Source organism: Acanthochromis polyacanthus, chromosome 1 (assembly GCF_021347895.1).
Source record: "Acanthochromis polyacanthus isolate Apoly-LR-REF ecotype Palm Island chromosome 1, KAUST_Apoly_ChrSc, whole genome shotgun sequence".
NCBI classification, from domain to species: Eukaryota; Metazoa; Chordata; class Actinopteri; family Pomacentridae; genus Acanthochromis; species Acanthochromis polyacanthus.
The window spans coordinates 8,682,880-8,696,258 of record NC_067113.1 but is presented as its reverse complement, the minus strand read 5'-3'; the positions used below and the strand labels follow the sequence as shown (position 1 = coordinate 8,696,258).

General features: G+C 43.1%; 1 protein-coding gene across 3 annotated transcripts in view; it reads right to left on the bottom strand.

Annotated features, from left to right (window-relative positions):
• Positions 1-444: 444 nt before the first annotated feature.
• Positions 445-13,379, bottom strand: part of alk (ALK receptor tyrosine kinase) — a 509,166-nt gene continuing 496,231 nt past the window's right edge. For all 3 annotated transcript variants that reach the window (XM_051948169.1, XM_051948170.1, XM_051948172.1), the window contains exons 26-29: positions 8,339-8,440; positions 7,884-8,018; positions 6,878-6,968; positions 445-3,564 (exon numbers count right to left, since the gene is read on the bottom strand). In XM_051948169.1, the coding sequence (XP_051804129.1) occupies positions 2,464-3,564; positions 6,878-6,968; positions 7,884-8,018; positions 8,339-8,440 (1,429 nt within the window). In that variant the 3' untranslated portion in view covers positions 445-2,463. The remainder of the gene's footprint in view (positions 3,565-6,877; positions 6,969-7,883; positions 8,019-8,338; positions 8,441-13,379) is intronic.

Sequence of the window (13,379 nt, the reverse complement as noted above, 5' to 3'; positions counted from 1 at the left end):
ATTTTTTCCTTTCATATATTTGGTGTTTCATAAATTCAATTGATGTGCTTTGCACAGCGCTATATAATAGTCATTATTATTATTATTCATTTTGTGAGTTAATTTTAGTTTAGTCAGCCACTGATTCTCGCAACGATACAGAAATATCGGATCCAGATTTTAAGCTGCATCACTGCCAAAATCCAATCACTTTGTCCTTGTGTCTTTTCCTGGCAATTTCATCCAAATTCGTTAGCCTGTTTTTGAGTAATGTTGCTAACAGACAGACAGACAAACCAATGTCGACCATCACACAACTCCTCCACGCGCCTTGGTGGAAGAATAAGTTGCTGCATATCTGTCATTGATGATTGTGTTCTTGAAATGTAATCACCAGTCACAGTTTGTTAGATTTAATCAATTAGACCCCCACTCCAAAGACAGCAGCAGATGGACAAATGCAGCTATTATATAGCAATTTATTAATTTTGGCGAATGTTCTGAAGGGCAATGTACAGCTTTTACCAGAGCCATAGTACAATACTTTATAATTACAACATTTACAGGTGCGGTTGGGTTTGTCTTTTTACATCAAATGACGGACATGAGCTGTGAAGAAAACACAGAATGAATGCAGTTGAACACAGGCACTGGAGACAAAGCAAAAACAGTTTTCATTAGCCAATAGTTAGCTTGCTCAGTGACTTTGCCAACAGGAATGCATTTGTCTTAATCACCGAGCATCATGGCACGTACATGACAGCTCATCATCTCTTTACAGCAGGTGGACTGATAGGACTGCCAAAAACTGTCAAGCAAAAGCGTCAAAAAATATTGTCATCATTCACCTAAATATCAACACGCTCATGGCATTATTCGACAGATATATGTAACTGAAAAAGCAGACTTTAAACACTGACTAGTGGTAACACCATGTGTTTGGAAATGAGTGGAGTCAGACTGGTTCTGGGTTTCATTCACAATGTGGAGCAAAAGCAGTTTGTATTTAAACTTTTCACTCAGACTCATTTGTATTCCACAACACCCATCCTATAATAGAAAAGATAAAATATGCAAATTTAAGAACGTGGAGTGCTTCAAGATAGCAATTTGAAGGTTAAGATTGATTCAGCAATATCCACTGTTTCTATATCCAGACAAAAAAGGGAAAGAAACATTTTTTTTAAGAAGGAATGAATTAATAAAAAGGTTACTGGAAAAGCCACAAGTAAAGAAAAGCCTCAGCTTCACTGTCTCAAAGCACTCATTCAACAGAAAGGAGCGGTGCACACGGAGAGTTCAAAGAGCAGTGATTTCAACAGGACCAGAGGCAATGACTCACTTCAAACCTTCAGCAATAACAAAAAGCTGAACTCAATGTTGTTGCGGCGGTTTGTCTTCAATCTGTCTTTTGTAAAATAATCTCCCCACCTGTGTCTGTCTTCTGTCCACTTCTTCCACCATAAAAAGACACAACTGATTATCACTATCAGTAATAAAAGACACCATCTGGGATATTTTGAGTTTTTAAAAAAAACATTATTCACGGTCCTGTTTTTGTTAGATGTAACCAAAAATGTATTCCTGCAGCTTAAAAGAAACTAAAGTGAAAAGCAGTTAATGTAAAATGAATTTGTTTGGACTTGAAGAAGCGTGTTCATTAATAATTTATAGAGCCACGTCCAAATAATAAATAAACAAATGAATAAATAAACAAGCAGGCAAGCAAACATCAACAAACACATTTTTCCCAGTATTTTTTTAATATAAATGTCTCTGGTAATCCAGTGTTTAATTCTGCGATACTCTTGAAAAATAGTTTGATACAAGTTATTTACCTCACTGTTTGTTTCCCAAAAGGATAAGGAACAGTGTGAGGGTTCTGCAGTAGATCTGACACATGTGGCTGGCAGCTGTAGGCAACTTTGTTGTTGCTACAGGGAAACTGCTCACCAGAGTTTGTGAGTCAAAGTTTTAAGTCTGGCAAAATATGGAGATTTAATCTTCGTAATGGTCCATTCTGATAGACAAGGAGCTTCCTTAGCTTTTGATGAACGTGGCAGAGCGCTCACTCCTGGTCCCAAACACAATGGAAAGTCTTCCTGTGCAAGAAACTCTCCAGGTGATCCTTCTTTCTCAGTTTTCTCATTCAGTCCTGATCCCTCCAGCGTTGAAAAAATACATTTTTAAACTCTTAAAACTAGCCTTTGCTCTACATTTTGCCTCCTGAAGCTTTTTAGTTCTCTGATGTGCTTTAGCATCCGTTGGGGATTTTAACACACCTCTAAGGTTCTCCTGTAAAAAGCCTGTTTCAGAGAGATGAGTTCTGTCTGAACTAGGGGAAGAAACTAAAATGGTGGGACAGTGGGGATGGTGAAAAACGGTCTCTGTCCTGGCACAGTGTTTCTTGCTGTGTGTCCTGAACACACAGTCTCCAAAGACAGGGCCTGAAAGCAGAGAGCAGAGGTACAGCAGGCATCAGGGCTAAAGCACGGTGGCGTTGTGGCCCTCCATCCTGGGCAGCCGTGGGTCCTGCACTGTCCCCATAGTAACCAGCAGTGGACGGCTATCCTCGGACATACCTGGCCGACCCAGCGACACTGAGGTGGGAATCGAGGCCCCCCTCTGGTGGGCTGCTGAGGAGGGCATGGAGGCGCCCTGCGGGGCTGGAGGGGGTGCAGGAGGGACGTTGGCGTTACTGTGGGTGGCCTCCATGGGCAGACCTTGCTCCTGGTAGCCGTAGCCGATGTTGCCGCAAGGGAAACGTCTCAGTCTGTAGAGGGGAACTGGGGGCAAGGCAGCTGAATCTAACAGCAGAGGTGACTGGGCAGCTGGGGGTGGCGGGGGTAACAGCGGTCTGCAGAGACCCTGCTGCTGCTGATGGTGCAGCAGCTGGAGCTGGTGCTGCTGCTGGAGTTGATGCTGGAACTGCTTGTGCTGGTGCTGGAGGCCGAGCGCCCCGGCCACCTCAGCCACCGTCCGACCCACATGCTCCTGCCCCTCCCCAGGCACCCTGCCACTGCTGCCCCCTGCTCCCCCCAGCCCCGCCTGCCTCTGCTGCTGCTGCTGCTGCTGCTTCCTCTGCTGCTGCTGCAGGAACCATGAGCCGTATGTGGGATTCCAGAGACTGGTGCTTTTGCCGTTGTGGCCCTCCTTCTCTGGTGGGTGGCCCTGGGCAAAAGCCAGATTGATGTGGCCCCCCTCTGGAGTGGGCTGGGTGGCGACATGAGGTCCCTTGGCAGTGAGTGTTGAGGGGGCAGCCGAGGTGACTGTGTTAGTGGTAGTCATGGCAATGGAGGTCTGTGTGTGAGGCTGCTGGTGCTGGTGGAGGTATGGCTGGGGCTGAGCTGATGTCTGTGCTTTGGCCTCCGATGCTGTGCTCGTCACGACGGCGTGCTCCCCTCCTCTCCGGTTCTCCTCAGTAGGATAGGACGGGGGCGGCTGAGGAGCCTCCCCATCAGGCACCTGGGCGTTTACCAGCACAGTAGGGGCTGAGGGGTCGTCAGGGCCCGAGGGTGCACGTTCCTCCTCCTCAGGAACAGGCCCGTACTCAACAGGCAGGGGCATGGTCACCACATCAGGATCCTAAAATGAGGCAGAGCATTCAGGGATCAGATGTGATGTGACAGCAGCCAGCAGGTTGCATCACTGCATCGGCTTTTGTTCTAGCAGAAATACGCTGTTGTTTTTTTTTACACCTCATACACACTTATCTTGTCTAATGGTGCAGCTACACTGGACATGTAGCATTAGTGAACAGTGTTTGGAGTGAATCTGCTGCAGAATCTTTTCACTAGTTACACCTGCTGGACACGTACAGGGAAGGAAGGCAGCTACACACGTGGACAAAATTGTTGGTACCCTTCAGTTAAAGAAGGAAAAACCCACAATTCTCACTGAAATCACTTGAAACTCACAAAAGTAACAATAAATAAAAATTTATTGAAAATCAAATAATCAAAATCAGCCATCACTTTTGAATTGTTGATTAACATAATTATTTAAAAAAACAAACTAATGAAACAGGCCTGGACAAAAATGATGGTACCTCTATAAAAGATTGAAAACTATTTGACCAGAGTGACATGATTAACTCAGGTGTGTCATTTAATTGACATCACAGGTGTTTCCAAACTCATAATCAGTCAGTCTGCCTATTTAAAGGGAGACAAGTAGTCACCCTGCTGTTTGGTGAAAAGGTGTGTACCACACTGAACATGGACAACAGAAAGCGAAGGAGAGAATTGTCCCAGGACATCCGAAAAAAAATGATAGACAAACATCTTAAAGGTAAAGGCTATAAGACCATCTCTAAACAGCTTGAAGTTCCTGTGACAACAGTGGCTCATATTATTCAGAAGTTCAAGACCCACGGGACAGTAGCCAACCTCCCTGGACGTGGCCGCAAGAGGAAAATTGAAGACAAATTGAAGAGACGGATCGTTGGAATTGTATCCAAAGAGCCCAGAGCAACCTCCAAAGAAATTAAAGGTGAACTCCAAGGCCAAGGTACATCAGTGTCAGATCGCACCATTCGTCGTTGTTTGAGCCAAAGTGGACTTCATGGGAGACGACCAAGGAGGACACCACTGCTGAAAAAAACTCATAAAAAAGCAAGACTGGAATTTGCAAAAATGCATGTTGACAAGCCACAAAGCTTCTGGGAGAATGTCCTTTGGACAGATGAGACCAAACTGGAGCTTTTTGGTAAGGCACATCAACTCTATGTTCATAGACTCAAAAACCAAGCATACGAAGAAAAGAACACTGTCCCTACGGTGAAACATGGAGGAGGCTCAGTAATGTTTTGGGGCTGCTTTGCTGCATCTGGCACAGGGTGTCTTGAAAGTGTGCAAGGTACGATGAAATCTGAAGACTATCAAGGCATTCTGGAGAGAAATGTGCTGCCTAGTGTCAGAAAGCTTGGTCTCAGTCGCAGGTCATGGGTCTTCCAACAGGACAACGATCCAAAACACACAGCCAAGAATGGCTGAGAGAAAAGCGTTGGACTATTCTAAAGTGGCCTTCTATGAGCCCAGATCTGAATCCCATTGAACATATGTGGAAGGAGCTGAAACATGCCATTTGGAGAAGACACCCATCAAACCTGAGACAACTGGAGCTGTTTGCTCATGAGGAGTGGGCCAAAATACCTGTTGACAGCTGCAGAACGCTCATTGACAAATACAGAAATCGTTTAATTGCAGTGATTGCCTCAAAAGGTTGTGCAACAAAATATTAAGTTATGGGTACCATCATTTTTGTCCAGCCCTATTTCATTAGTTTGTTTTTTTAAATAATTATGTTAATCAACAATTCAAAAGTGATGGCTGATTTTGATTATATAATTTTCAATAAATTTTTATTTATTGTTACTTTTGTGAGTTTCAAGTGATTTCAGTGAGAATTGTGGGTTTTTCCTTCTTTAACTGAGGGGTACCAACAATTTTGTCCACGTGTGTACAAATACATGCTATAGGGGTGAGCCAGACTCTGAAGTGAAAACACTACCTTATACAAAAGAAGTAATTACCTGCATACCTGTGGTTTATTTAAAAATAATTACAGACACTTACTATTCTCCACTGCTTCTGTGTAAAATGTCAAGTCACACCTTTTGTACAACAATCTAAATACTAGTCTATTTTTACATCTGCTCTGCGGATCTGTGTGGCGCATATAAAAAACCCACTTGGTCAGTGTTCTGCTTTCAGTGTCTGCAAGTATGTGAGGGTCTGATAGTTTCTATGTGACATAAACTTCGTCATCTCCACGGATTCAAAAGACACATGATGGACACCTCTACAGATGTCTGTATGCAGGCCAGTATTTGTGTTGGCACAGGGACAACTCTCCAAGAGCCATAGTGTGCATGTGCAGAATACAGCGACACAATGTTCTATGCATTCATCTAACCAAGATCTCCTAGCAAACTCCTGCAGATGAGAAAAGTAGTAAAATAGGAACAACTACATGTCAGTATTTGTGTGCATGGATTTAACAAAGGCCTTACACACTGCTCTCATGTCCTGTGTAACCAGTTTCACTGATTATTATGTTCTGCATTCAGTGTATCTACAGCAGGGGTGTCAAACTCATCTCAGTTCAGGGGCCTAATTCAGCCCAATTATATCTCAAGTGGGCCAGACCAGTAAAATCACAACATAATAACCTATAAACAACCACAACTCAGTTCATCTCAGTTCATCTAAAATATTCTACAAAAATGAGACACAAAATAACAAAATGAGACAAACGTCACAAAACAAATCAAGAGACAAAAAATCAGACAATAAAGTTACAAAGCGACAAAAATGGACAAACGACAGAAACGAGACAAACAAATGACACAAACAAGATCAAAAATGACAAAAACGAAAAAGAAAACGACAAAAAGTAAACAAACAACACAAGCAAGACAAAAAGCAAGACGACACAAAAGATGCACAAAACAACGAATAAAGCAAAACACAAAATGACAAAAAAGACAAAAAACACAAGCGAAACAAAAAGGAAACACAAATTGACAAAAACGAGAAACAGTCGACAAAAACATGAGACAAACGACCAAAATCAGACAAAAAACATCAAAAACAAGACAAAATATTACAAAAATGAGAAACAAAATGACTGTGAGAACTGTGAGCAATATAATATTTCACTTTATGATCAAAAAAACTTGTCATGGTCTAGAAATTATTTTAGATTTCTCGTTTTACAAATTTACAATCTGCAGTTAATGTCTTCTCTAATTTTTACACTTTACAATCGTTGTCCCATGGGCCGGACTGGACCCTCTGGAGGACCTGTGGGCCGCATGTTTGACACCCGTGATCTACGGCATAATCTTAGAAATCCAAAGTTGCAGTTTTATATTTTCAGTCCGCTGTTTGGTTACCTGTAAGCAGTAGTCGATTCTCTCCAGGATGGTTGAGAAGTTAGGCCTGTCTTCAGGCTGGTGCTGCCAACTCTGAGTCATTATACGGTACCTAAAGATACACATGAATGACACACAAGCAGAAAACACCTCATGAAAACATGTTCTCCCACTCCACACAGGTGTAGAGAAAGTCCTCCAGCGCTGTGACTCCTGCTGCTTCTACAAATGCAGGATAAAGCTGTTTTGACAAAATATTCTTCAAAGCTGTTTTCATTGTTTGAGCTGAAGCGTAGCGTCCCCCGTGTTAGAGTGATTCTTAAAGAGGTGATGCAGATTACAGGAGCAGCTACTGAAGTTAAATCCGCACTTCTAATTTTTACTGATCTGATTGCCGTGCTGCTTTCACTAATCTGCGTCATGTTGTGAGGCTCGCAAGAACTTCAAGTTAACGGAGCACCACAGGGCCGAGTTTATTTTTAAAGGGGAAAATGTACGGGCAGGACGCAAAAAGATACGAGGAGTAATCTGCAAAGCTGTGACCAACAGGTGTGAAGGATAAAGCTGAGAAATCACGGAGAGGCCAGAATGTGTTTATGACCAAAGAGAGAGAGGGGAATGTGTGCATATAATAGAGTTCACACGAGCGGCAGTATATTAAAGAGGGAGAGAAAAATATATTGTGATTTGGAAATGGTTTGTAAGCTCCCTATCAGCTGGCCATGACTTCTTCGAAATTGGGAGGCAAACATGAAAGAAAACAGTTTGTGTGGTTTCCATAGTGAAAGCAGTGAGAGCAATCTGCCATTAAATTTTTCTGACACCTTCTAGGTCGCAACCCGTTTACATGTCAGTATCAGAGAACCATCGGAGCCTTTCATGTCTGCCGCCGTGCGTTTGTGTGTTTGTGTTTGTACATCCCATGCATGCTTCACGTACAGCTGAGCCAGCTCTATGTTTACTTATGGGGAAGCTTAAAAAGAGCTGCTGTGATTTGTGGTGGACACGGCGATGCGTCTGCTCTTACACTGGACCCGGACAGTTTTTAGGCGGGTCCATTCTTCCACCGTTGGTTACAAACTCCAGCACTTCTTGGTTACTGCGACTCGGATATGGCATGTAGCCCAGCGAGAAGATCTCCCACAGCAGAACCCCGAATGACCTTTGAGAGGCAGATATTGAGAGGAGAGATTAGTTTCAGGGAGGAAAAAAGAAAGAGGCTGAGGACAATCACGACATAAATTACAGGCGTCATCACAGCCGAAGCTGTAAGAGACGAGAGCAGAGGACGAGGGAGAGACAGAGACAAGACGAGGAATTAGCAGAAAAACAAATGGGCAGGGATCAAATGCACCGAAGGACAGAGGAAGGTGAAATACAGAAAGGCAAAGAGGATGCAGGACGGGACAGCAGACGTCTGAATTTTAGGAGAGGAAGTCACAGAGAGGGTGAGCTCAGAGAAGAAGAGTGCAGGATTCTCACCACGTGTCTGTTTTAGATGTAAAGATGCCCTCCATGAAGGCTTCAGGTGGCATCCATTTTACTGGCAGCATGGCACGCCCACCCTTCCTGTAGTAGCTCGCCCTGAGAGAGAGAGAGAGAGAGAGAGAAGGGGGAGAGGAGTGGGGGCAGGGAGGGAGGGAGAAAGAGAAGGAGGGACAGTTAGAGAGAGTTTGAATAGTAAACTGCTTACTGAACAACCATGTGGCTAATATAAAAAAAGTGATCAGTTGTAAACGAACCTTTTCAGCACCGTCACCATAGCAACACCACTGCCCTGAAAAGCTGGGTGTCAGAAAGAAAAAAAATCCTCCCATCCAACAATTAATTGGCTGTTTGACAGCAGCTGTATCAGCGCTCTGCTCCAGTCGCATTCTCAGCTTCCTAACATGAGACTCTCTAAGAGCTCCTTATCTCGCTCACCGGCCACAGGGAGAGTTTTCACCGAGCCGAGCCCCGTCTGGGCTGCTTTTAATGCTGTCTAAGGCCTGCGTTGGTAGAGAAATGATCTGATGCGTGCTCTATCTGATGTTTGGTGATGATAGAGGTCACCGCCTGGTTCATCTCGCCCTGCTCGAGGCACACACCGAGACCAGCGGCGAAGAAAAACGGACACACATCAGGGTCTGACTGAAGTGGCGTCTGCTGCGTTCAGTTGGGAAAAACTTTATTTGGCACGGTTTGCTGTTGCAGAGGAGTAAATCTGTTTGCCCTCAGTAATTTTGTCATAAAAATGTCAATTTATTCCCCAGGCACTTGTTTGCAAACATGGCAAGTGCTTGATAATAAATAGGACTGTGTCTGGATAGTTGCCAGTTCAAATCCCCGAGGATTTCGCAAAAGAAAAGGAGCAGCGGCAACACTCGTTCTCCGCTAGACAAGTAAGTGAAGCACCAGCTGCTCAGCTTGAGCTGCACATGGCTGCACAGGACGGCTCTGTAATTACGGTGGGCAGCTCCCACGTGTGACTGTGAAGCAATGCGAGGAAAGAGCTGTGCTGGTTTTCCCTGAATGAAAACACTAATAAATAAATAATCAGAAAAAACGAGAAAAGAATCATAAACAAGAATACAACAGGCAGCCGTAGTCTGGATAAAATATAGGACAACAAACAAAAAACGACTGTGGTCTTGGCAGCAGGAGATGCGTAGATCAGGGGTGTCAAACATGCGGCCCACGGGCCAAACCCGGTCTTCCAGAGGGTCCAGTCCAGCCCTCAAAGTCTAAACATTACAGGGAAGACATTAACCGTAAATTTGTAAATCTATAAATTTAAATAAAATAATTTGTAGACCATGACAAGTTGTTTTCATCATAAAGTAAAATACTAGATTGCTCGTTGTTCTTTAGTCATTTTGTGTCTCTTGTTTGTAATATTTGGTCTTGTTTTTTTTTTGTTTGTTTTCTTAGTTTTCTGTCATTTTTTCGTTTTTGTCATTTTGTCTCTCTTTTGCTTTGTTTTGTTTGTCTCATATTTTGTCATTTTGTGTCTTGTTTCTGTTTATTTGTCTCATTTTTGTAATATTTCATCTTGTTTTTGTTGTTTATTGTCTTTTCTTGTCGTTTGTCTCAGCTTTTCTCACTTGTGTTTTTGACTTATTTTTGTCATATTGTCTTTTGCTTTGTGTGTCATTTTGTGTTATTGTCTCGCTTGTGTTGTTCGTCTATTTTTTGTCGTTTTGTTTTTCGCTTTTGTCATTTTGTGTCTCATTTGTGTCGTTTGTCCATTTTTGCCGCTTTTTAACATTTCCGTGTCATTTTTTGTTTTGTTTCATGTCGTTTGTCTTATTTTTGCTTGTTTTGTGTCTCAATTTTATAATATTTTGTCTTGTTTTTGTTGTTTATTTTCTTTTTTATCTGTTCTTTGTGTTTTTGATCACAAAGTGAAATACTTTATCATTCAGTTTCAGATAGCTGTGACAAAATGTGTTTCTTTGTAGACACTCTGTGATCTGGAAGTTGTAATGCGGAAATGATAAACTGAGGCTGAATGTTGCTGAAATTTAATTGATTTTTTAAAAGAACTTTCAGGTTCTTCATTAATTTTGGTAAAAAGATAAATGTGAACTCTTTCAGAACATTATTCTGTTATGATTTTAGTGGTCCGGTAGCCTAGCTGCGCAAGACCCATGCTCTGAAGATGCAAGGGTCTAGGCACGCTCGACAGGGAGGGAGGCAGGCTAAAAGGTTGTCTATCAAATCACTCTGCAGCAGTTGGGTAGGTATACAACCAATCAGCGCAACGAATAGGCTCCTAGAGCGCCGGAAATCAGAGGATGCGGTAGTTCAGTGAAGCCTTATTTATACAGTCAATGGGTGAAGCTCAAGTATATTACAGACATGTTAGCAGAAAGATTATTCAGAGTCGGTGCTAATGGAGCTCAACGACTGTTGTCGTTTTTGTTGTCGACCCTGGCAGAGAATTAAATTCGTTGCCGTGGGTTGTCTAGCGCGGCTAGGCTAGTTGTTTCCGGTTGTTTCTGTCAGAATCGTCGCGCCTCTGTCGTCACTTAGTTACGCCCGCCTTCTGACTCTACACTTCATGGTGATTCGTCCGGCCAGTTTTAGGAGCATCCAACCTCGAGCCTTATGGAGGGTAACTAGACCCACCCTGGCAGAGAATTAAATTCGTTGCCGTGGGTTGTCTAGCGCGGCTAGGCTAGTGGTCCGGCCCACTGGAGATCAAATTGGGCTGAATGGGACCCCTGATCTAAAGTGAGTTTGACACCCCTGGGGTAAATACACCATCTCAAGTCTCTGTGCTTGAGCTGCACAACCCATCAGATTTGGTCTTTAGTTTAAAGAGGATCTCAAGCTGTGCTGTTGCTCACCTGGGGCAAAAAATGTCTGAAGTTCAGTTAAAAGCCAGAGTACTGAATGTCTTGAAAGTGATGTGTAAAATTAAATCTAAAAATAATATGTATCTAGTGCCAAGAGGCTGAAACTGACATAATAAGGCATGCAGTGCTCAGAATCTGCAGCCAAGCCTCAGTCATTAGAGGGAAAAAAGAAAACCCCAAATTTGCAATGTTTATTAGCACCTCAAACCAACTTTTTGGTGTCGTAGTTACACGACGGAAGATTCTTTAATTACAAATTCAGGTGAGAACGTTAGAAAATAGACTGCTGCATTTCCCACAGTATGAACTCAAGGCAAATAACAAGCCCTCATCATTTACTTGAACTCACAGCTGCATGTCTTCAGGGGATCAGTGAGCGATGGATATAGATGATATGCACTCACATAATGTGGTTACAAGGGAAATACATACTTAGCAAACTATTGGCATAAGAAGTTACCCTTGAGGAAAATTACACATAATCAATGAAGCAGAGAAAACAATCACTAGTGGAGTCTGTTTGCTTGACAGATTAGCTAAAAACTACTGCAGGGCAGATCCTCCCCGCCCCACGCCTTATTCTATCACTTAAAATAACATGATGCAGCCAGTGATGGGATTCAGTTTCCACCTCCATTTTTAGACCTACTATTACAGGATTGAATGCTGCTACCCATTTCCTCGGGATCCCTCTAATTTTCCTGTCTGTCCTAATAAAGAAGACAGTGAGGAAAGTGGACTTGCCTCCATAAAAGAAAGATGCAATTAGGTCAAAGTGTTGGCGCTCAGTTCATTCTGTGTCTGTTGGTGTGTATATTTCCAGCCATAATAAGATTCCAAATACCAGCCTGCTGCAATGTCTTACATTTTTTTGCTGTATGTTTTTACTGCAGCTGTCTTTTCCGACACATTTAAAAATAGATGACCTGAACACAAAGTTCCACATATTCAGCCTGTTATCTGCCCATTAGAGGATGCTGAAACACTGTGAAAAGATTGAAGGATGCCAAAATGTAGGACATAAGACTGACAATCCCCCTATCAGTAGATCAACCTCTGCTTGTTTAGCACAAGGGTTTCTGGGCATATTTATTTCTCCTGCTAACGCCACCGACACACACCAAAAGCTGAGCTGCAGATTAGGGAAGCTTAAATACAGTCTCAGGAAAGTATAGCTCAAATAGAGGTGTTTTATACTTGTGTGTTTTTGTGTGAGCCACTCTGAGTGCAGGAGGGAAGCGAGAAGATAGAGAAGTCTAGAACAGTGAGAGACAAAGGCTCAGAGCCGACTGTGCTGAATGGAAAGCGAGATAGAAGCATGCACCTGAGGACACAATGGTGGAGTCTAATAGCTGTGTCGGCTGAGTTGAATGTCTTTGTTCTGCCTTTATTGTGCGTCTCTGCATGTGAGCGCACCAGGCTGACATTAATAAATACAAGCTAAAGTCATGCTATACAACCATTGTTAAGAGTTCTTATGAATATATGGTAGTTTAAGGCAAAAAAACAACAATTCTTTTCTGAAAGCACAGTGGATTTCTCCTCACACCGGCAGCTGTTTACCTTAGGATGATTACTGTCTAGCAGCTATTGTTTACTCCCTTTATTTACCACCGCATCACTGGTGTGCAAGCATGCATGTGAAACTGTGTGAGTGAAATGTGTGTGGGAATCAGTGGCGTTCCACGTGGCGGTGCGCCTGTGGCTCTCCTATCAGAATATAAAAAGCTGACATTACTCCTTGTCCTAGACCCTCACTGGGGCACGTGTCCCCTGTGATCGCCTCAAAAAGACTCCCACGTCTCTTGTCACGTAACAGTAGGGAGACATCATGAAACAGCAGTAACAGCACACGAGCGGCCTGCTGGCATTGTGTGTCAAACAACCACCCCTCCCTCTGAACATAACAATGATAGTAAAAAAAGAATCCCAGTCCTGGCACCACAGCTCCAGGCTCAGAGATAAAAACAAAATCGCAGCGAGGCACCTGAAAAACTGACATCAGCAATTAAATCAAGCGTTCCTAATGTGGCTCCCCGGGGATGTTGTGCAACAGCCTTTTCCGGATGTTCGCAGAGTGACTTTGCTCTTATGTGACTTTCCATCGGATGACTCGAAAGCGCTGCGTTGAGTTAGCAGAATGCTGTGACATATTTCCCCTGTTCTAATTTCTTACCAGATGA